Source organism: Arachis ipaensis, chromosome B2 (genome assembly GCF_059453495.1).
Source record: "Arachis ipaensis isolate K30076 ecotype BB chromosome B2, ASM5945349v1, whole genome shotgun sequence".
In the NCBI taxonomy this organism is placed as follows: domain Eukaryota; kingdom Viridiplantae; phylum Streptophyta; class Magnoliopsida; order Fabales; family Fabaceae; genus Arachis; species Arachis ipaensis.
Genome location: NC_142437.1, coordinates 23,224,921 through 23,249,578, shown reverse-complemented (window position 1 = coordinate 23,249,578; position 24,658 = coordinate 23,224,921). Strand labels below are relative to the sequence as shown.

Here is a 24,658-nt window from a genome sequence, read left to right as displayed (position 1 = left end):
CAGAGTACAAGTCCGGAAAAGCATCGGACTGAATAAGAAGAAAATCTCTTTTGTGAGCTTGTTGGAAGCTGACATCTCCAGATCATGCAACGGACTCTACAACACTACATCCCCAACCACAGATAGCAGATCAGAGTGTGCTTTTCCAGACCTCCTTTGGGATATGCAACGCATAAACTGTTTAAAAAAGTTCCTCAAATTATGCCGAGCGTGGATAAATTTACCAAGCATTGAGTGCAACCCTTCGCATCTAGAGGTTGTATGAAAACCCCCAAAGAAGTAGCCATGTATATGTGCAGTTACCCACATATTTCTTCTGGAATAAAGGTCAAAAATCCATTGATTATTCAATAGATCGAGCGCATTAACCATATAATGTCAATGATCTTCAAACTCGGAAATCTCATAATCGAACAACATGCATTTTTTAAATTCAGAAGTAAAGGTGGGATTGTTTAGGTTAGAAGTAGCATTCCTTAGCAGGTGCCACGCACACAAACAATGATAAGTGCCAGAAAATACCATTTCGATTGCCTTTCTCATCACTCCATGTCCATCTATTATGTCACATCCAGGTGCTTTACCCTTCATAGCGTCTAAGAACTGTTGAAGCAACTAGGTGTAAGTCTGCTCATTCTCACTTGCCACTAGCGCAGCAGCAAACACAATGGTTTGGTTATGGTGATTGACTCCAAAGAACACAACCAGTGGACACATATACTTATTCTTCTGATATGTCACATCAAATGCTATGACATCCCCAAACAAACGATAATCCAGCTGACTACAATTATTTGACCAAAACAGGTATACCAGACGACCATCCTTGTCGGCCAAATACGCACATATATTCCTGGATCCTCTTGCGCTGTGGATTCCAAGAACTTAAGGCAAGACATCGCATCCCCACCTATGAGTCTCCGTTGCTTGCCTATCTGGTTATACATATCCCTCTTTAGAAAGGGAACATTTTGGAATCCCTCACCAGTGTGCACAAAAGACGAATAAATCTGTGGCATTTTAATATCAACTTTCAGCATCATGTTCATTTGTTCCACAATGACTGCATCCATTTTCCTATGCCCCGATAGCATACAGGTTAGTCTATCCTCTAAAAATTTGTGGTTGTAAACTTCCTGAAAGTACGATATTATCCATCTACCACTTTCTAAGTGCACGTGAACTCGCATCTTTGCCTCACAACCGCATCTAGTCTCCGCCTTCGCCTCACGTTTCTGTCGCAATCCGTCGTTAACAAACCCTATATCTCTTGAGCCCTGCCGAAAACATACAAATTCTTGTTGTGTAACCTCATTCTTCACATTCCGTTGAATTTTATTCTTCCTCACAGCAAAACCATTCATTTTCGCATACAAACTGTAAAACAAAAATGCAACTGATCGATCCGAAAAATGACACATCATAATCTCAGCGGTTATTTCTTTGAAATTAATACATCCAAGCTTTGCAATACCGTCGACGGCTCTCTCTTCCCAGTTGTCATAGAAATTGTCCCCAAAATACTCACGTGACTTTGAGTCCACTCCTAATCCCCCATCCTCAAATTTGTTACTACCGGGACCATAGGCATCGCTTCTCTCCTCTTTAGCACAGAGTGACCCATCAGAATGGTTCATCACCGATTCTCCCTCCATGCAGGCCTGCGCAGAACAAGCGTTTAGAGAATTAGAAGTTTTTAGATAAGACATAATACCGTGTAACAAAAATTTGTCAAAACACTACCATCGTCTGTTCTGCTCTACAATTTGCCATTGCCAAAGATAAATCTGCAAACCATAAAACGTGACAATACCCTTTGTACAACTTCATCCCTCCAAAACTTAACTAATGAAACAATATGGTTTAATTACTCTGTTGGTCCTTATAGTTTCGTGAAATTTTCAATTAGGTCCCTATACTTTTTTTCTTTTTAATTGAGTCCCTGCACTAAATTTTTTTTCAATTAAGTCCTTCTTAGTAGTAATTGGCTTAATTTTTTAGAGACCTAACTAAAAAAAAAGAATTAGTATAGGGACCTAAATAAAAGGACAAAAAAGTGTAGGGACCCAATTAAAAAAAATTTTGGTGTAAGAACTCAATTAAAAGGAAAAAATGTATAGGGATCTAATTAAAAATTTCGCAAAACTATAAGGACTAATAGAGTAATTAAACCAAACAATATCTTTGCCACCAGCAACGGAGACTCCTTTGTCTAGATGCAAACCATTTAGGGTTTCACCGTAACTTGCAATCTTGCCCATGTCAATTTCTTGAAACAGTGCCTTAAGGTCAACGCCTTTCGTCAACGATCCATTCTTTTATTATTGGGCTAATTTCGGTAAACAGTCCAACTGTCTCTACATGGGAGTTTAAATGAAAATATTGTAATTTGCAAGTGCCATAACATTATGTGTTATAATGTGTAGGCAATCCTGCAAAACATGTAAAGACCGAACACTAAAACAAAAACCTATGTCAGAAATTTTTTATGCATCCTTTTTCTCATTTTGCCAGGTGCAGGTTATAACTTATCCACTATTAATAGTTTTCTACTGGATAGCCAAAAGTTGTGTTAAGGAAACTCTTTTTTGTTCTTATTTTCATATAATATTAAATGTTAAGAAAAAAAAGGAAAACGTGTGAAAAGAAAAAATTGCCAAAGGTGAATAGCAAAAAGCGGCGAATGTAGCCGTAAATAAAAAGCTGCAAGCTAAAAAAAAAATAATAATAACAGTGAGTATTGATTCATATAAAAAAGATAAAGAGAAAGTAAAGTGAAAAGAAATGGTAAAAAAAGAAATAATGAGGACTAATAACTATAAATTATTTTTAATATAGAGATAAAAATGCTGTTTTGGTTAAATATTAATATTTGAAGTATTTTACAGTAATATTGTAGATGTGTAAAAAATATATTTAATATGTATTTTATATGTTGATTAGAATGTTAACATATGTCCAATACATACTTTATATATTGTTAAATATTAACACGTATTCAATATATATTCTGTATATTGACTTTCTACTTGTAAAATTCACTCATGTATAATTATACTAAATAATTTTATTTTCAAGAAACAAAATATTAATATATTTTTTATTTAAAAAAATTAGTCATCAGTAATAACTTGTTTGAATATATATATATATATTATGAGAGAGAGACAACCATAAAGGTAAGATCGCAAAGAAAAATGAGACATTATATTAATTCAACAAACTTTATTATTAAATGAGATATAAGTTTTTAATTTGAACAAATTTATTTCAATAAAAAATTAGTTAATATATATTTTTAAGGCTATTAATTAAAAAAGTATTTATCAAAAGCATATGATTTAAGATTTTAATTTTTTTATTATATATTAATTAAGAAGTGATGAAAGAGAAAATAAGTTTCATAAAAAAAATTCAAAATTTGAGGAAATATTTATAGTTTAGGATTAAAAAAAGGTGGAGTTGAAATTATAATTATTTTAAAAAGGATTACTAGTAATATTCTTTTTCTTTTTTTATAATCAACAGTGTTACCACAAAAAAAAAATAGAAATAACTACGAGCAACAAATCGAAGGAATGCAACCCCTCTAAAATTAGCAGAAAATTACAAAAAAATTGTACCTAGAAGAGAATCATAAGTAACAAAAAAGTCATTGTGACTATAGTCGATTAAAAAGTTTTAAAAGTTATTTTTTTAATTTTTGATTTATAATAAATAGTAGTATTAATATTTTGTGTAATTTTTAAAATTAAATTGTAGTTTTTTAAGAAGTTATTTAAGTGTTTATAGAAAAATTTAAAAAATAATTTTTTTTATAATAATTTTTTTATCATTTTTTTAAATAATTATTTTTAAAATTAAAAAATAAAATACAAAATAACTTATCTATAAATTACTTTTAATATAAATATTTATTGTTTAAACTATTTTTTCAAAAAAAAAGAACTTAATTAAACTATTTATCTAATATGTCACACCTATATCCAAAGTTTGGCTAAATTATCAACACAACCATTTCCTTCTTTCAACACATGGTTGCAGATTAAAGCCCCAAAGGTTCCAGGATTCAACCGAGGAGGAGATGGGATATTTGTAATTTTGTATGAGAATTATATACTACTTAATGATAAATATTTAATTAATTGTTTAATTATTTTGTCAGTTTTTATATATTTTTTTTAATTAAATTTCTATACTATATCAAATTTTGTAATTAAGTTTCTATCGTGACAAAAATATTAGAATTAGCTAAATATTCTGTTAAACAAAACAAATATACCTAACACTTGACCGAAGATTCTGTATAATTTAACAGAATATTCCGTTAATTCTAACATTTTTATCACGATAGGGACTTAATTACAAAATTTGATATGCTATAAGGATCTAATTGAAAAAAAAAATATAGGAATCTAATTAAAAATTTAGTAAAACTATAGGAATCGACAAAATAATTAAACCTTAATTAATTACTATCTTTGTCTAAAAACTTTTAGTCAATTAATTAATTTGATCCTTCAAAAAAATTACGATAAATACTAATGTATTTTAGAAAAAAACAGAAAGTACAAAACTCTTTACAAAATAAAATAAAGAGTTAAAAATTGTTTAATTAATAAAAAGTAAAAAAATAGCTAATGCATATTAACATGAGTGTTAAAATAGAAATTTGAAAAAAATTAACATAATGCACTTTATTCAATTTAAGAAAACAATTTTTGTTGGGTGTCCCTTTAAAAAAAATTTGATTGAATTAAACTAGGATGTTAATTTAAAATCATATGTAAAATTTGAGAAATCAAATTAAACACTTAATCTTTTATTCATGGATTTTGTTAGGTTAAGATAATTGATTAAAAAAGCTTTTATAAAACATTAAAATATTAAGTAGTTAAAAATTTTAATATATTTATAATGTATTTATTAAAAAAATTTAAAAATTTTCACTAGCAATAATTTTAACTAATACATTAAGAATATTTGCTAGAAAATTATTTATATAATAGAGTAACAAATACGATGTGAATGGATAATTCGCAGCTGTTATTACATGTATAAACAAATTAGTCACTAATCAACTATTTATATAAAATATAAATTAAAAATATATAAAAAATATTAAAATATTATTTATACATTAAAATGAATTATTAAAATTAATTGTTAATATAAAATAAAAATTAAAATATAAAATATAAATTAAAAATAAATTACTATACATATATTTATATAAATATATAATAACTAATTTTAGTTATTAATTTTGATACACACTTAGCAGAGTTAAAAAATCTATATAACATTTTGGATAACAAATCTCCATTTCTATTTAACAAACACCTGTCTCCAACTATTCTCAATAGACACAAATGGTGGGGACTAAGGAACAACAAATAAATGTAAATTAAATGTCAAAATCAAACAATAAACCTCCATTGGTATATTTCCATAACTATAGAATCTGAGCTGAGAATGAATGTGATGGCTTCAAACTATAAATCCCACCAACAAATGGAATTTCTTCCCTTCCGTACTGAACTAAGTCCCTTCTTTTTCTCTGACCCCTTTTTTAGGTTTCTTAGCACTCACCGAAAGCTGAGAGAGAAAACAAGCAGTCCCTCAATTTGAGCAAAGTGTAACAAACAACTAAGTCCTTCACTCTCTCACGGAACTTCTTTTCATCACACAACAAAACAAAACAAAACAAACTACAGCATTGTTTAGCTGAGAGACAGAAGAGAGAGAGAAAGGGACAGAGAGAATCTCTTCAATTATTATATCATCATAATAAAATTTATAGTACATGATATGATATTAATTTTCGCCAACAATAATACCACCAAATCAATTTGGGTGAGTTAAATATTAATTTATTTGTCTATTATAAATTTAATATATAATAATTTGTTGATTGATAATAAATTTTTAAATAAAATTATTATTTATAATAAATTATATTTTTAGTCTATTCAATTAGGAGATCCAGTAGCAACCAATAACACCACCATAGTTTTATATTATCATTAATATATAATATAATATAACATTATTGTTGTGGTTCATGAACAAATTTGCTCCTCTCCTGTTAAAAGAGGTTGGTTAATGTTGTTTGAACCAAAAGCTAGGTTTATAGCTGCCTCGGCAATTTTCAGAAAGGGGAAAACAAAACACGGTTATTGAGAGAACACCCAATTCGAAAGTTTTGTACTTTCCTCAATTGGGTGTCAGTTTTCCACATCAAAATCTGATTTTGATTTCGCGACTCACCACTTACAATTACAAATTTACAACTCGCTTCGTTTCTTTCTGTTTCTGGGAACGGAAATAACAGAACTGACACAACTACAACCCGTTCTCTATTTCAGTATTTCTATTCTGATTTAGTTGTAAAAACTAATCTCATTTTCTTTTTCTTTTAGTTTGCAATGTGTCAATAGAATCTGCTTCGAGATAGACCAATTTTGTTTCTTCTTCTTCTCCTTTGTTTCTTTAGACTCTGAAATGCCCTTCTTGTTATTTTATCTAAGGTTTCTTCCATTTTCTCCTCAGCGTGTTGTTTGAAACAAATAATGGAGGGTTCAGATTTTCTAAATAGTATCTCAGCTTCAATATTATCAAAACATTTCTCGGACTCTGAGATTCTATCCGACACGATCCTAGGATTGCCATTTTTGGAACTTGCTGCAATCTGCGTGAACCTTACCCTTGTTGTGTTGTTCCTCTTTGTTGTATCCGTGAGGAAGATTTGTGTGTGCGAAGGTCGGATTCGAATTAATAAGGAAAACGGCATCGCCACCAGCACCACCACCATTAATGGAAACAATGGCATTGATGGTGAAGTTCAAATAGGTTCAATGTTCAAGTTCTCAGTGTTCTCTTGTTTCTATGTCCTTTTTGTTCAAGTTGTGGTGCTTGGTTTCGATGGGGTTTCTTTGATTTCAAATGGGGCTAATGGAAAACATGTGAACTGGTTCCTTCTATTTGTGCCATCTGCACAAGGTTTGGCTTGGTTTGTGTTGAGCTTCTCAGCATTGCAATGCAAGCTCAAAGTTTCTCATAAGTTCCCTTTTCTCTTGAGGGTTTGGTGGTTATTGTCCTTTGTTATCTGTTTGTGCAATTTGTATGTTGACGTGAGAGGTCTTTATATGGAAGGTCCCAAATACCTTTCCACTCGCGTAGTTGCAAATTTCGCCGTCGCTCCGGCGCTTGCATTCTTGTCTGTGGTTGCAATTAGGGGTGTTACCGGTATACAAGTTTGTGTGGACCCTGATCTTCAGGAGCCATTGCTTGTTGAAGAGGAGACGGGTTGTCTCAAGGTTACACCTTATAAAGATGCCGGAATTTTCAGCTTGGCCACGCTTTCGTGGCTGAATCCGCTTCTTTCCGTTGGTGCAAAGAGACCCCTCGAGCTTAAGGACATTCCCCTTGTAGCGCCCAAGGATAGAGCCAAGACTAGTTATAAGATTTTGAACTCAAATTGGGAGAGATTGAAGGCTGAAAACCCCTCTAAGCAGCCTTTGTTAGCTTGGGCGATTCTCAAGTCGTTTTGGAAGGAAGCAGCCGTGAATGCCATCTTTGCAGGTCTGAATACTTTGGTAGCTTATGTTGGTCCATATATGATAAGTTACTTTGTTGATTACTTGGGTGGCATAGAGACTTTTCCTCATGAAGGCTATGTCCTCGCGGGAATATTCTTTGCTGCAAAGCTTGTGGAAACGCTGACGACTCGGCAGTGGTATCTAGGAGTGGACATCTTGGGTATGCATGTCAGATCGGCTCTAACGGCGATGGTGTACCAAAAGGGGCTAAGGCTGTCGAGCTCAGCCAAGCAAAGTCACACAAGTGGGGAGATTGTCAATTACATGGCTGTTGATGTTCAGAGGGTAGGGGATTACTCTTGGTATCTTCACGACATGTGGATGCTTCCGATGCAGATTGTTCTTGCTCTTCTAATTTTGTACAAGAGTGTTGGAATAGCTGCCATTGCAACATTGATTGCTACAATAATTTCCATTGTTGTAACTGTTCCTGTGGCTAGAATACAAGAAAATTACCAAGATAAATTGATGGCTGCTAAGGATGAAAGGATGAGAAAGACATCAGAGAGTTTAAGGAATATGAGGATTCTCAAGCTACAAGCTTGGGAAGACAGGTATCGTATACAATTGGAGGAAATGCGTGGAACGGAATACAAGTGGCTGAGGAAAGCGCTCTATTCTCAGGCTTTCATAACCTTCATATTCTGGAGCTCCCCGATTTTTGTGTCGGCAGTCACTTTTGCTACTTGCATATTGTTGGGTGGTCAGCTGACAGCAGGCGGTGTCCTTTCTGCCCTGGCTACATTTCGGATCCTCCAAGAACCTCTGAGAAACTTTCCGGACTTGGTGTCAACGATGGCTCAGACAAAAGTTTCGCTTGATCGGATAACTAGTTTTCTGCAGGACGAAGAATTGCAGGAAGATGCAACTATCGTCTTGCCACCAGGCATGACTGACACTGCCGTAGAGATCAAGGATGGTGTCTTCTGCTGGGACCCTTCTTTGTCTAGGCCTACACTGTCAGGAATACATATGAAAGTCGAAAAGGGCATGCGTGTGGCTGTTTGTGGCATGGTTGGTTCTGGGAAATCAAGCTTCCTTTCTTGCATCCTTGGAGAGATTCCTAAGCTTTCGGGTGAAGTATGTTTCTGTTCTTTATCTCTAAATTCAGTGGCATATACGTATATATATTTACAGTACAGTTTTTACATGATGCATTGTTTATTTCTCAGGTTAAAGTATGTGGCACTGCTGCATATGTCTCCCAATCAGCATGGATACAGACAGGAAATATAGAAGAAAATATCCTCTTTGGAAATGCGATGGACAAACCAAGGTACAAGAAGGTTATTCATGCTTGTTCACTGAAGAAGGACCTAGAGCTTTTCTCACATGGAGACCAAACAATTATCGGTGATAGAGGTATAAACCTCAGTGGTGGCCAGAAGCAGCGGGTTCAGCTTGCACGAGCACTTTATCAAGATGCTGATATTTATCTCCTTGATGATCCCTTTAGTGCAGTTGATGCCCACACCGGATCGGATTTGTTCAGGGTTAGTTTTCTTAATTACTGAATTAATGTTTCTTATTACATGAATTAGATATGGTTTAATCGATGACAATGTGATTGCAGGAGTATGTATTGACAGCATTAGCCAAAAAAACAGTCATTTTTGTGACGCATCAAGTTGAATTTCTGCCTGCTGCTGATCTGATACTGGTATGGCCAAATGGTATTTTGTTGCACATTAACTCATTCATAGCTATAGGAAGCTTCCTGTGTTGAATACTACACTTCATTCAGGTGTTTTTTGTTTTAATTTAATTATTTATTTCGAACTATATTAAAATCTTTTGCATTTGAGAGATATATATTCCCTGCATGATCAGGGGTTGCAGTTGCTTTCTGCTATTTTAATGTGATGCATTTGTTCTTTTCGGATTAGAATTCATAAATCTTTGGTTTGTGTTACAGGTTTTGTCCCTCTTATTTTTTAGTAACACTTTGTATGAAAATTGAAAGTAGAATTTGAGAAGTACACAATACATACTGTCATATCTTGCTACTTCAGGGATATGATATCAAAACATATATAAAACATCACAGCAATCATTTTTAAGATTGACTGTGTTAAATTGATCTGTGCACAGGAAGGCTCAGGAGTGATTTTCTATTTAATTACGGAACTCCTGCCTACTGTTCTGTTTTACTGCAGCTTCCTCCTGAGTCAAACTCGTAACAATTGGCCGTTATGGTAATTGAATGCATTGCCGATACTTTCAATAATCTTTTCTTTTTAAATTAAAATAAGCTGTATTGCTTGATCCTGATTGATTTTGCTGCCTACATTTGTAATCTATCTCTGTCTGCAAAGATTATTAATTTGTTGAATGACTAGGTGGACTCCTGTTTGAATTATCTGACTATGATTATGTGGTTGATACGAAGTGAAAAAAGTAATTTTTCTCATTTTTTTCCATTTTTTTTCTGCATTTGAAGGTCCTTAAAGAAGGACAAATCATACAGGCCGGAAAATATGATGAGCTTCTACAAGCTGGAACAGATTTTAAGACTCTAGTTTCAGCTCATCATGAAGCAATAGAGGCTATGGATATTCCTTCTCACTCAGATGAATCAGATGAAAACATGTCCCCAGATAGATCTATTATGACAGAAAAGAGATCCTCTGCTTCACTCGACATTGATGGTCTAGCAAAGGAAGTGCAAGAGGGATCATCCGATCAGAAGGCAATCAAGGAGAAAAAGGCAAAGCGCTCAAGGAAAAAACAACTTGTTCAAGAAGAGGAGAGGGTTAGAGGTCGTGTGAACATGAAGGTTTACTTGTCGTACATGGCTGCAGCATATAAAGGCTTATTGATTCCGCTCATAATTATGGCACAATCATTATTTCAGTTCCTTCAGATTGCTAGTAACTGGTGGATGGCTTGGGCAAATCCTCAAACTGCTGGAGACGAGCCAAAAGTAACTCCAACTGAGCTTCTTCTCGTGTACATGGCCCTTGCTTTTGGCAGCTCATTGTTCATATTTGTAAGGGCTGTTCTGGTAGCTACATTTGGTCTTGCTGCTGCGCAAAAATTATTTTTCAGCATGCTCAGAAGTATTTTCCGTGCACCAATGTCTTTCTTTGACTCTACACCATCTGGAAGGGTCCTGAATCGGGTAAGTTAGTCTTGGTTTTTGACTTTTTGTGCCTCCTTAGTTTTGTTTGTCCATAAATGTGTGGCGTGCATTATGTAATGGGTTGCATGTATATACCAGGTTTCTGTTGATCAAAGTGTTGTGGATCTCGACATTCCTTTTCGACTTGGAGGGTTTGCTTCAACAACAATACAGCTCATAGGAATTGTTGCTGTAATGACAACAGTTACATGGCAAGTTTTCCTCCTGGTTATCCCAATGGCTATTGCTTGTTTGTGGATGCAGGTAATTATAGTTTATGTCTTCAATTTTTGTTTCAATCTGCTTTTGAAAAAGGACATGCTGTGTACCATAAAGGTTTATTTTATTTTATCCGAGTATCTTGTGCTATCATCTAATGAATGATTTTTGACCTTCTATTAATTCCGTCACAGAAATACTACATGGCTTCCTCAAGGGAACTGGTACGAATTGTAAGCATCCAAAAATCTCCAATAATACATCTTTTCGGTGAATCAATTGCGGGAGCAGCCACCATCAGAGGTTTTGGACAAGAAAAAAGGTTCATGAAGAGGAACCTTTACCTTTTGGATTGTTTTGCACGGCCATTCTTTTGCAGCCTTGCAGCTATTGAGTGGCTATGCTTGCGCATGGAATTACTCTCCACTTTTGTGTTTGCTTTCTGTATGGTACTACTTGTAAGTGTTCCCCATGGAAGTATTGACCCCAGCATGGCTGGACTTGCCGTGACGTATGGCCTGAATTTGAATGGACGTCTATCTCGGTGGATACTTAGCTTTTGCAAACTTGAAAACAAAATTATATCTATCGAAAGGATTTATCAGTACAGCCAAGTTCCTAGTGAAGCACCTGCAATTGTTGATGATTCTCGTCCTCCGTCCTCATGGCCCGAGAATGGAACAATCCAAATAGTTGATTTGAAGGTATCCAGTTTAGTTTTGCATTAAGTATGCTTCTTGAATTTTTGTTTCTGTCCTGTATTAAGAAGTCCAAACTTATTATATTTTGATTTTTCTTTGGTCATCTTAATTTTATCTTTTAATGTGATTTTTCTTCTTGAAGATACGATACAAGGAAAATCTTCCATTGGTGCTTCGTGGAATATCATGTACATTTCCTGGTGGGAAGAAGATTGGAATAGTCGGACGTACTGGCAGTGGCAAATCTACTTTGATTCAGGCATTATTTCGATTGGTTGAACCATCCACGGGGAGTATCATTATTGACAACATCAATATTTCAACAATTGGCCTCCATGACCTTCGAAGCCGTCTGAGTATAATACCACAAGATCCAACCTTATTTGAAGGCACAATACGAGGCAATCTTGATCCTCTTGAGGAGCACTCAGATAAAGCGATTTGGGAGGTTAGTATTGCTTGGATAATTCCATTTATGTCTTTGGTATTTAAGCTATTTCCCCAAGGGCTTTGTTCGCTCTAAATCCAAAGAATCAAGATCTTGTGTTTTTTTTTTCTTTTCTTTTTTTTCTTTTTCACTTTCATTTCCTTTTTGCCATCTTTTGTGTTGCCTAATGGCACAATACTATGGCACCGTCTCATCCGCGGATCCTATAAGGCCGTGTCTGTGAATTGGAATCTTGGAGGGAAAAGGGAGGGAAGAGAAGGGAAAGAAGAGTAAAACAGACTCTAATCATCAAGGCATTCCCTTCCCCTCCAAGATCTCAACTCGCAGATGCGCCTGCCCTAAGGCTTGGTCTTTGTTGTTCTTGTGGTTTACTCTTTCTATATGTGTTTTACATCTTTGCTCTTAGGCAGACATGGTATAAGAGAATAGTCCAACAAACCTTTATCTTTCAAAGTACGGCTTTTTTCTTGCTTTTTTTTTTTATTTTTTTATTTTTTTTTTTAAGTTGGTTGTGCTCTGTTTGATTGTTTTGAGTTTATGTTTTAACAGGCACTGGATAAGTCTCAGCTTGGAGAGGTTATTCGATCAAAAGGACAAAAGCTTGATACGCCGGGTAAGAAGCCAAGATTTGAAAAGTGATTAATCTTCTTTCTCAACCCCACAAAAAGATAAGTTAGATGTACTTTGAATTTGCAGTTCTAGAAAATGGAGATAATTGGAGTGTAGGGCAACGACAACTTGTTGCTCTAGGCCGAGCCCTACTTAAACAGTCAAAGATACTTGTACTTGATGAAGCAACGGCATCGGTTGATTCTGCTACTGATAATCTTATCCAAAAGATTATTCGAGAAGAGTTCAGAGACTGCACTGTTTGTACTATTGCACATCGTATTCCTACAGTTATTGACAGTGATCTAGTTCTGGTTCTCAGTGATGGTGCGTATTTTGCATGCTTTTCTTTGGTCATTCTTTTAAATATTTTATGCACCGTGACCTTAGGCTTTGTATTCTGTGGTATTGCAAAATGAAAATTTCTTGCAGTCAGATGTTGACCTCTCATCCACACATTTTTCCTTTTTTATTTGCAACTTTGAGAGGTTTTCCAATAAAGTAAATTTCATGTGAAAAATGAAGTAAGCTAAATCATTTAGGAGAATTGATTATTTATATTTCATTGCCTTGCATTTATCAAGAAAATAAAAATACTTCGTCACCTTGCGACTCAACTTTGTTAACGCCAGATTTTTGCTCATGGAGTTAATTTTTCAATGTTTTTTACAGGCCGGGTCACAGAATTTGACACTCCATCACGGCTATTAGAGGATAGGTCATCCATGTTCCTAAAGTTGGTAAGTGAGTATTCATCACGGTCGAGTGGCATACCAGATTTTTAAATAAGGTAATATTTCCCACCTTCGGGTTAGTGCCCCCAAAGATCATTAGAATCTTTGGGGCAGTGGCAGCAAGAGCTCAACACATTTTGGATGTTGAAACTCGAGATGCCTCGGTTGCTACGGTAGCTGCCGCATTTCGGCTCGTGCATAACTGAAAATGAAGGAGCACACGTTGCATGCCTCCTCTTCGACCAAGCACTCCAATGAGAGCAAAATTAGTTTCCACTTTGAAAGTATTAGTTGATTCATTCCCTTGAAGAAATGTGCATGGTTGGCATTCTTTGTAACATAAACTTAGATGATCAAGAAAGAAAGATGGGTTTGAATTGGGTTCAATAATGTTATATAAAAGTAGCTTTTAGAATGAGGCATTAGGATTTTGCTTAGCTGGAAAGCAGAGTTGACACTAGTTTGTGTATCCCACATTTTCTTGTAACATTTTTCAGTGTTAAAGCCGTTGTAGATTGGAGTTTTTTCATATTGGTTATTACTTATTACTTCTTAAGTTCTTTTTCTTTTTTCATATATTTTGTTCAAAAATACTATGTGCACACAAAAAATTAGTCGCTAAATAGTTATCATATATTTGTGTATGAATACATGTATTATCTGTAAGTTATTTTTAATATGTATTTTGTATTCTAATATCTATTCTATTCGAATGATTGATTTGGTAACTGGTTTTTTATGTATACCTAATATAGTTGTATTTTCTTAGTTTTTTTTTATATGTGTAGGCCAAGGATTAGTCCATTGCAAATTGAGTTTTAATTAAAGAATTATCATTGGTTAATGAATTATTACATGTACAGGACAAAATTCAAATTTTCGACATTTATTTAAATGGACAAGTAAATTATGAGTCAAGTCTCAAAATAGTTCCTGAAATTTTTATCAAGTCTCAAAGTAGTCTTGAAGTTAATAGTTACTCAAATACGTATTTAAAGTTGCACTCTGGTACTCATAGTAGTCTCTAAGACACTTTCTGTCCATCGTTGGCCATTGGATTTGGCACGTCTTTTGTGTGGAACGACGTGGTTTGGTGTCTCTCTCCATATCGTTGAAACCCCAACTTCTCCCCATCTTCTGTCACAAACAAAGACCCTTCTTCTTTTTCCCATAATCTTCGATGGCGTTGATCCGAGCTGCTGTGAGTGTGAGTTATCAGAAACAGGAATAGTGAATCAAATAGCGTAACTCTTCAAGACTTGTGTTAAACACATTTTTCTTTAGGCTTAATTCGTCCCCATTGATGTGGTGTGCAAAATGTGTTACTGGTGAATTTCCTGCCGGATACAATGAAGAACATTTGATTTGTTTATGCACTCACACAGTCTAAGCCTTACACTAAATAATAATTTACAGAATAATATTTTCTATTCTTTCTTATGCGCATCAAGAAAGTGTTGAAATGGATTTTCAGCAATAATGAAACGAGGAAAATTTATAGGTACAGAGTACATGCAACATATAGTTACGTACATGCAACTACGTACAGACAGCTTTTCAAATAGTTACAACCTTTCAACAGACATAACTTTTCAAATAGTTACAACCTTTGAATAAGTCACAATTCCATGTAGAGATGTAACTCTTCAAAATAGCTTTTCACATATTTTTGAAAATATATCCCACAATCCCCCACTATTTTCAAAATTCCTTTTCAATCCTATCATTCTGGAAGTTTTATGCTTTCAATAGAGGTATCTTGCGATTTGAACCCTTACCTAGTAACCAGTGGTATTTACTCATCCGAATTTAAAATGGTAGACAAGTTTTGAACCATTTAACTCATATGAACAAGTGTGCATTGATAGCACATAAAATTTCGGTATCATGTAGATGTTATATTAAATATGACACATTTAGTATACTACATGCCCTTGTGTCTTGTATCATTTCGTGAGTGCTTTAAGAGTAAAATCTTAACTCCAAGAACCGGCCTCAATTCACACTTATATAGGTAGATTCTATCAAAAGTATCCCATAATTAAATACTTTAGCAATAATATACTTGCTATAGGTCTATTAAGAGTAAAAATTCATCCTATTCCTCTATACCATTATAATTCTAAGTACTTTTTACCTTGGGATGAAAGAAATAATTATGAGTACTTGCAATTACTCTAATAGTATATTTTACCGCATTGAACTCAAGACTTACTCAAGTGTGAGTTGAGTTTATACTATTGGTAATTATTTAAAATACGGATTTTATTTCCATCCCTTTTGATGTTTTAAACACCAAATCCCTTGTCAATTGTTAAAGGATCTGTAAGATTTTATTCTGGCCTTATAAAATTTATAGCTATAACTCCATTACCAATAAGATTTTTAACATAGCTATGTCTTACTCCAATATGTCTAAATTTTTCATTATAAATTTGACTATAATCCTTTGATAATGTTGCTTGGCTATCACAATGTATAGAGATTAGTGCCATTAGTTTTGGTCAAACTAAAATTTCATGTAATAAATCTCAGCCATTTAGCTTCTTTGCTTGCTGCTGCCAAAGCAACAAATTCTGCAGCCATGGTAGAGTCTGTTATGCATGTTTATTTCATGGATCCCCAAGAAACAACACCCCCACCAAGGATAAAGATCCAATCACTTGTTGATGCATGATCTTCTGTATAGCTTATTCAACTGGCATCTGTGAATCTTTCTAAAACAGAAGGTTCACCACTACTATATAGCAAAATATAGTTTATTGTTCCTTTCAAATATTTTAATATTCTTCTGACAGCATGCCAATGGTCTTTGCTTGGATTACTTGTATACCGACTTAAACGACCTACAGCATATGCTATATCTGGTCTAATACAGGTCATAGTATACATTAAGCATCTAATTATTTTTGCATACTCAATTTGTGAAACAGACGAACCTATATTGGGTACTAATTTAATACTTGGATCAAAAGGAGTACTCACCAAATATTCTTCAAACTCATAAAACCTTTTTAATATTTTTTCTATATAATAAGATTGACATAATTTTAAATTATGACTATCTCTAACAATTTTAATTCTTAAAATTATATCTGCAACTCCTATATCTTTCATATCAAAATTACTAGACAAAAAATATTTAGTTTTTCCTATCTATTCTAAATCAGTACCAAAAATAAACATATCATTAACATATAAACAAATCATAACATCTTTACCATTTTTAACTTTACTATACACATATTTATCAGATTCATTTATTTTATATCAATTAGGAAGAACACTTTCATGAAATTTTTATGCCATTGCTTAGGGACTTGTTTCAGTCTATATAAAGACTTAACTAATTTGCACACTTTATTTTTTTGACCAGCAACTATAAACCCTTTTGGTTGCTTCATATACACCTCTTTGTCTAATTCACTATTTAAGAAAGCTGTTTTAACATTCATTTGGTAAGTAAAAAAATTAAAAATTGAAGCAAGCGCTATAAGCACTCTAATTGTTGCAATTCTTGCTACTGGTGCATATGTATCAAAGTAATCAATTCCTTCTTTTTGTGCAAACTCCTTAGTAACTAACCGTGCTTTGAACTTATCAACAGTTCCATTTACTTTCATCTTCTTCTTGAAAATCCATTTAGAACCAATAGCCTTTGACCTACGAGGGAGATCCACTATTTTCCAAGTGTTATTTCTTATTATTGAGTCCATTTCATCTTGTATTGCTTGTTTCCAAAATTCTGAATCTCGAGAATTTATAGCTTCTTCATAGGTCTCAGGATCACCTTCCATATGAAGGCATATAGGTGCAATACTATCTATTGATTCACCTGTCCCTTCCACAAGGAACATAAAAAAATTTGGTCCATAAGTCTTTGCTTTTCTGATTCTTTTACTTTTTCTAGCTTTAATATTTTTAACGGGTTTATTTTTTACATTATCTTCTATTTCTAAGTGAATTTTAGGTCTTGGAGTTGAATTAAATCTATTCTCTAGAAAAATTGCATCTCTTGATTCAATAATTGTATTAGCAGAATATGATTCATTAGATTCAATAACTACAAACTTATAACCTTTACTATTCTTAGCATATCCTAAGAAAATGCATTTTATACCTCTTTCTCCTAATTTCTTTCTTTTAGGTTCAGGAACTTTTACTATTGCTCTACAACTCCAAACTTAAAGATATTTAAGATTAGACTTTTTATTCTTCCAAAGTTCATATGGAGTTATTTTATTCCTTTTATTAGAAATTTTATTTAAAATATAACAGGCAGTTAACATAGCCTCATCCAAATAACCTTTTGTTATACCAAAATAAGATAACATGACATTAACCATTTCTTCCAACACCCTATTTTTCTTTAGCAATACCATTCTGTTGTGGAGAATATGGTGCAGTGGTTTGATGAATAATACCAATAGACTCAAAATAACTAGGATTATAATATTCTCCTCCACGGTCAGACCTTAATTATTTAATAAATGTTTCATGTTGCAATTCAATTTTGATTTTAAAAATTTTAAATTTATCCAAGACTTCATCTTTAGAATACATCAAATATATATAACAATATCTACTAAAATCATCAATAAAAATTACAAAATATTTTTTTCCACCTATAATAGGCCAACCATGCAAATCACATACATCAGAATATCCGAATTCTAATAATTTAGAATTTCTTTGTACTCTTTGAAAAGGAAGCCTTGTTATTTTGATTAACATACAAGTTGTGCATACGTTTGAATTTTTAATTAATTTTGGAATAATATCATATTTTATCATATCATTTAATTTATGAAAATTAACATGTCATAACCGATTATGCCATCAATAAAAGGACTCAGCAATATGAACAGAAACATCATTATTATTATTATTATTATTATTATTATTATTATTATTATTATTATTATTATTATTATTATTATTATTTACAACATTTAATTTAAACATATTCTCACATAGATATCCTTTACCCACAAATACTTCACCTTTAGACAGAATAAATTTGTCTTCTTAAAAAACAGACTTAAACCCACACTTGTTAAGTAAAGGTACAAAAACTAAATTTTTTCAAACTTCGAGTACATACTATACATCAATAAGAGTAAGTACTCTTCCGGAAGTGAATTCAAGTTTCACCGTCCATTTTCCCATTACTTGAACAGGTGATGCATTTTCTATGTACAAAATAGTCCCATTTTTTTCTTTGAATGTCTTCAAAAAATTTCTATTCTTGCACACATATCAAGTTGCACCAAAATCTATCCATCATGACCCAATATCTTCACTCATATTGATCTCAGAAATAACAGCAATAAGATTATCTTTTATTGTTGTGTTGTTCTTTTCTTTTTTCTTTTTTAAGAAGTGACATTCTTTCTTAAAATGTCTTGGTTTTTCACAATGAAAATAATTCATTGTTACCTTGAGATTTATTAAAATCTCATATCTTTTTTTGTTGGGCTTGTTGGATTTTCCATCTTCCATTACGTGAAGATTAGCATGAGTAATTTGTTCTTTAGTATCTTCTTGTTTACGATACTCTTCTTCAAGACGAAGGTGATAACTTAATTAATTGCTCGAGAGAAACATCATCATTTCTATGTTTCATAGTTCTTTTGAATTCTTTTCATAGTAGAGGAAGTTTGTCAATAATTGAAGAAACAATAATGGTATCATCCATGTGCATGTTATGTTGCTTAAAATTATTTAAAATACGCTCAATTTCATGCATTTGTTCCATAACAGATCTACCATCAACCATCTTATAATTATTAAAGTGAGTGACAAGAAATTTCTTACTTGTTGCGTGTTCGGCCATATATTTTGCCTCTAATTTATCCCATAGTTCTTTTGCACTCCCAACATTTTGGTAGACATCAAACAGTCAGTCATGCCATTCCATTTTGGTAGACATCAAACAGTCATGCCATTTCATTTTGGTAGACATCAAATAGTCAGTCATGCCATTCCATTGAATCAGTCATGCCATTCCATTGAGTATGCTGTCCTATTTTTGCTTGGTTCGTGTTTTTGTAATGACCTCCCCTTCAACTTCTAGTGGTCTTGGTATGCTAAGAACATATGCCACTTTTAGTAATGTGAGAAGGAAGTGCATCTTCTTTTGACATCGTATGAAATTTTCACCATCAAATCTTTTTAACTTGACAACATTCGAGGTCATTTCCTTAATTGATACCGTGGCCTTTTTTGTTTTATTGGTGAATGAATTAAGTCTAAAGATAAAGTAAGGGTTTAGGCTCTTACTTTTCTTTTTTTTCATGTATATCTTCAATTTTATATTATTTACTTGCGGTTCTTCGAACATACGTCAAGATTTTATTTAATTTTTTGCTGAGATGCATTTTAATTATGATCTATTTTTTTAACATAGTTAAGATTATTTAATTAAATCCAGAGTAGTAGTAGTAATAATCACTAATCTGGAAGGTTATAAAAGAAAAAAGAAAGTGATTCTTTTGGGACATGATCTTTTTCTTTTCTTTCTTCCTTTAGAAATTTCTTTCCAAATTTTCTCAGAAAACCTAATTTAAACAGATACTAAGGAGTAGCAGTAGTGCAGCAACAAGGATGTTAACGAGAGAGAGACGAAAATAAAAATGTGCTTTCATCATCAACAAAGCAATTAGTTTTTGATATTAGGTAATTCAATTTGTTGAAAATATAAATCATTCCTTCCGTCCAGTAATAAATAGTAAGTGTCGGTTAGACAATTGTAAAATCCAAAAATCAATGTATTTAAAAGTAATTCAACATTGTAGCCAACTATGCCTATGTCAAGCTTGTTGCAAACATTACATAATTGGTTCCAAATCCCAATAAAAGAAGAGGATTGTATTAGGCTTTCAACTGTCAATATAAAACTTTATTGAATCTTTTTTACATGGACCATTTTGTCACAAACTAATATTTCAAGGGTCAAAATAATGGTTTACTCATTTGGACACAAATTATGTCTACCTATGTTGATTTTTAGAAGTAACAATTTTATTAAAATGATATTTACTGGTGGATGGAGACAGTAGCTGCCAGAGTTACACAAAGAATCTGAGCAAGAGGCCATGAAGGATACCTGACAGAATCAATGTGTGTAGATATCGTCTTGACATCAATGCCGCAAGACTCAGCCTGTTTTTTCAACATTTCTGCATTGTGGACAGGCAACACAGAACTCTGACTAAAAACAGTGAGAAACTCGAAGCTTAGCTTCTGGGGAAATAACTATATCTATGAAAAAGCAATGATGGCTATGAGAAATACTTGCATGCTCCAAGACAACTATATCCATTTATTTTCATTTCTCATACCAATGCAATGTATGACGAAATCTCTTATTGCTTACCTTTCATAAAGACATCAAATGAGTTAGAGTATTGTGAATTATTAGAGCAAGACATTGTGAAAATGACTTTACAGCTAAGGAGTACCAGTGAAGGATATAGAATTCCGTCTCAAACCTATAAACAAAAATTACAAAAAGTTTACATGCTAGACATACCATTTTCTAATATTCTTATTAGTGAAGATAAACAAAATTCTGAGTGTTGAGGTCAATGATTCAACAGTTGCAAAGAAAACCGAGAACCATCTATAAGAGGAAAAATAGAGAGGAAGCCTCAGCATCAATGAAGCACTCCTTAGAACAGAACTCAGGGTTATGGAGCATATGTCTTATTAAGAAAGAAGAAAGGCCCCCATTCAAAAAGAAAAAAGAAAAAAGAAAATAAATTTGTTCATGATTTGTGAATTAGATACTAAGGAAAATTTTAAGCTTACCTTGAGCATCTCAGCATCTGAACCCCTTCTTCATATGTAAGCCGCGGAGTCTGACGAAGATACTGCATATTAACCGGGATATATCAGATCATGAATAAGATCATATAAGCCTTTAAGCATTGCATTCATTTTGTATTCACATTTTTCAACTGGTAGTTCATGGCACAAGAACTACAACATAGTATAGTTAACAATATTTACTCTTATTTTTTTACGGAGAAATAAATTTGTTAGATTAGAAAGAATGTATGATATATATAAAATACATTTTTTTTAATCGAAGATGCTTCCCTTTAAAGGTTCAAATGGGTACTCGTGTGCCACAGCTTCAAGACCCTTCTTACAATTCTGGTTCAAGCTATCAAATATTGAGACAAACAACCTATCAACTATATCCATAACCTGCTCAAAAACTCAATAGCAGTAAAACAAGTTACGTACCACAATAATTTCAGAACCATACCAAGAAACATAAGCCTAAAAGTGAAATATACCTCAACATAATGCCACTTAATCTCCATTTCAACATCAAGAGCAACATACTCACACAGATGTCTGGGTATGAAGGAATCTTCGGCCCTAAACACAGAACTAATCTAAAAAACACGGTCAAAATTAGAAGATATTGTCATATGCTTGTGAAGCGCTGTTGATTGGGCAAGGCAAGCAGGGCGCCCTTTATAGTCCAGTTTGAAAACAGCAGCTCCACCCTCACTTGACCCAGCAATAATCCTTGGAGTGTGGATTTCAACAAAGCCTTCAGATGATAAGAATTTTCTGAATGCCTACCCAACAATGCAATGAAATAATTTGATCATTCAACTTGATATCATGGGGAAAATATATACCTTAAATGTCTTAGTATGCACTAATTGCAGTAAATTCAAAATTTAAAGCAACCATGATCTCAACAACATGCAATTCAAGAATGAACGTGAATAAGTAAGACTCTTCAGAATAAAATTCATATGAAATGCTTTACCTCTCCAACTTGTGCTTGAACGGAGAAAATTGCTTGATTAGTTGCAGTTCTGAATTCAATTACTCTAAAGTTCAAACGTGTATCCAGATTAACACGAGCAAATGGTTCACCAGCCTGCATTCATTAAGAGAACTAGTTAACCAATGGATGAAAAGAAATGAAGTAAAAGATAAGCTCCTGCAAACAAATCACCCTAATAAAGAAGGAGTCAAACAGGTTGACAAAGACCCAGACACCTCCAATCAATGTACCTGAAGTGCCTTCTCAATTTCAGCTTCACTTCGAGCAGCATCCTGGAGAGTAATTGGTAGAGAACCGGCCTTGTTAACACAGTGCAACTTCCTCACTTAAATCTCCACCTATCAGAACAAACCACATAAGCTATAGATTCTCAGCAAAATGTTCTATTACTTGAAAAAAAAATGAATTACAAATATACAAGTTAAGGAGATTTCAAATATTACATTCTATATTATAAACCTTACAAATATTTCTAAACCCAAAAACCACTATGCAACCAAATTCAACATAGTAGTTGTTAAGATTTCAAATTCTAACTTCCGGAAAGAGAAAAGCTAGTGTTAAACCCTACTAAATACGATGCTATTGTTTCCCTTCATTTCTATCCAAAATCAAACCTCAGAAGCTAACTAACCTGCTTTGTGGTGCCTTTGATTGGTTTAGAAGGGACCGAAACAAGACCTTCAACATCGATAATAGACTCGTTGCTCAGCGCCCCGGCATACTGCACCATCTGCACATGCTAACCGAATTTTCCTGCGCTTGCACCACACACTGCACGGTGACGAGTTGCTTTCTCACAACAAAGAACACCATCTTCTTCCCATGACGATGTATCGCGATAATCCTACCTCAGATTAGAACCATTTTCCTTTCCAGAGACTTCTCCAAGTTCTTGATAGGTGTCCATCTGTCAGGTCCCTCGGTGGGTCCTTCGATTGCAGGTCCTCCATTTTGTAGTCACCCTAGTTTTCGGTGAGGGGGTCGTCCTAGTCGACAGCGGAGGTAAGGACAGTGTCCTGGCGAAAACTACGGCGACTATAAAATGGAGGACGTGCAGTCGAAGGACCCATTCAGGGACTCTGACAGATGGACACCTATCAAGAATCTGGAGAAGTCTCTAGAAGGGAAAATGGTTCTAATCCGAAGTAGGGTCGTCAAGATACCTCGTCATGGGAAGAAGACGGTGTTCTTTGTTGTAAGAGAACTGCTTCCAAAACTTGTCTCTACAACTCTATCTTCCCATTTATTTCCTCTTCCAATTATCTAATAAGACTATCTGCCTCAAACATGCACTATACAGCGACTTGGATATGTTCAACTGGGCATATTTTACAGGCAAAATAGAAAAGGGTTGATTTTTCAGAAACAGAAATTAAAATTGTAAATCTGCCATGGCTACAATGCAAAATACAAACGAACTACACAATACTCATAGTATTGTTTGTAAAATTCATGAAGCCTCATTTCTCACTGTTAGATACAACCAGAACAATAATGGAGAATTGCAATTGCTATATATAATTACCAAATTGGCATGAATCTTAGCTACACCAACAAGCTTGTAGTAAAGCACTTCATTCTTATGTCATGGATCACCACAATAAGCAGCTATAGGAAACTACTTTCAGATCCTAAATAACTATGTTAGCATTGCACACGGCATATTGCTCTGTGAAATTGAAGGTTAGGGCTTCCTCTATAACTCTATTTCATGTCACTTTGCCCCTCCGACATGAATATAGCATACAACCCCAAAATCAGAACAAATAAACAGAATAAAAAAATTGAATGAAATCAATGAAAGGAAGGAATACAACAGATTCATACAAGGGAGTGGAGGAATACAATAAGAACATAAAAGGAACAAATATAAATGAAATCAATGAAGCAACTTTATACCTGAGTCTGAGGCTCCATTGTTACTACGGAAGTGGAGGATGAAATGGGAGACGGAGCACCACGGCGCTGACGACCACTCGACGAGAGAAGAGAGAAGAGAGAAGAGAGAAGAGGAGACGGGGAGGGAGCAGAAGTGGAGCTTAATTTTTTTTTGTGACTGAAATAAATTAAACAAAGAAAAACAAAAGAAACAAAACAAGGAACTGCTTAAATAGAGGGACAGTCCCGTTTAAGACTACTCTTAAACTCCTCCCAAGGTGAAAGAAGCTCCACATGCGAAAGTTGTAACTTTATCGCCATCTTTGCCATAGTATCTGCCACCGTGTTTGCATCTCTCATAATCAAACGAAAGTCAACACGCCAATTCCAATGCATGATATCTCTTATTTTGAGCACCAGTGGATCAATAAACCCAAAACCATCTTGAGTAACAAGATTAAATGCTTCCACACAATCCGTCTCACAAATAACATCTCGTTGACCCACATCCCAAGCTAAGAGATATCCT

General features: G+C 33.8%; 1 protein-coding gene and 2 pseudogenes across 1 annotated transcript; 1 reads left to right on the top strand and 2 right to left on the bottom strand.

Moving 5' to 3' along the window:
* Positions 1–615: 615 nt before the first annotated feature.
* LOC107627013 (protein FAR1-RELATED SEQUENCE 5-like) lies at positions 616–1,709 on the bottom strand (annotated as a pseudogene).
* A 4,345-nt stretch (positions 1,710–6,054) lies between these two features.
* Positions 6,055–13,962, top strand: LOC107625095 (ABC transporter C family member 5). The gene is made up of 10 exons (XM_088505024.1): positions 6,055–8,681; positions 8,774–9,094; positions 9,175–9,261; positions 10,042–10,722; positions 10,822–10,986; positions 11,136–11,645; positions 11,785–12,090; positions 12,640–12,703; positions 12,787–13,026; positions 13,372–13,962. The coding sequence occupies exons 1-10, from the start codon at positions 6,573–6,575 to the stop codon at positions 13,482–13,484; spliced, it is 4,596 nt and encodes a 1,531-aa protein (XP_088361150.1). The 5' UTR covers positions 6,055–6,572; the 3' UTR covers positions 13,485–13,962.
* A 6,509-nt stretch (positions 13,963–20,471) lies between these two features.
* Positions 20,472–23,201, bottom strand: LOC107628250 (aspartate--tRNA ligase 2, cytoplasmic-like; annotated as a pseudogene).
* Between the last annotated feature and the right edge of the window lie 1,457 nt (positions 23,202–24,658).

Excerpts from the sequence above, each read along its gene's own strand:
- LOC107625095 (XM_088505024.1), top strand. The coding sequence starts at position 6,573 with ATGGAGGGTTCAGATTTTCTAAATAGTATCTCAGCTTCAATATTATCA. Across the intron at positions 8,682-8,773 it reads TTCCTAAGCTTTCGGGTGAA|GTTAAAGTATGTGGCACTGC; the intron begins GTATGTTTCTGT and ends TTTATTTCTCAG. Across the intron at positions 13,027-13,371 it reads AGTTCTGGTTCTCAGTGATG|GCCGGGTCACAGAATTTGAC; the intron begins GTGCGTATTTTG and ends TGTTTTTTACAG.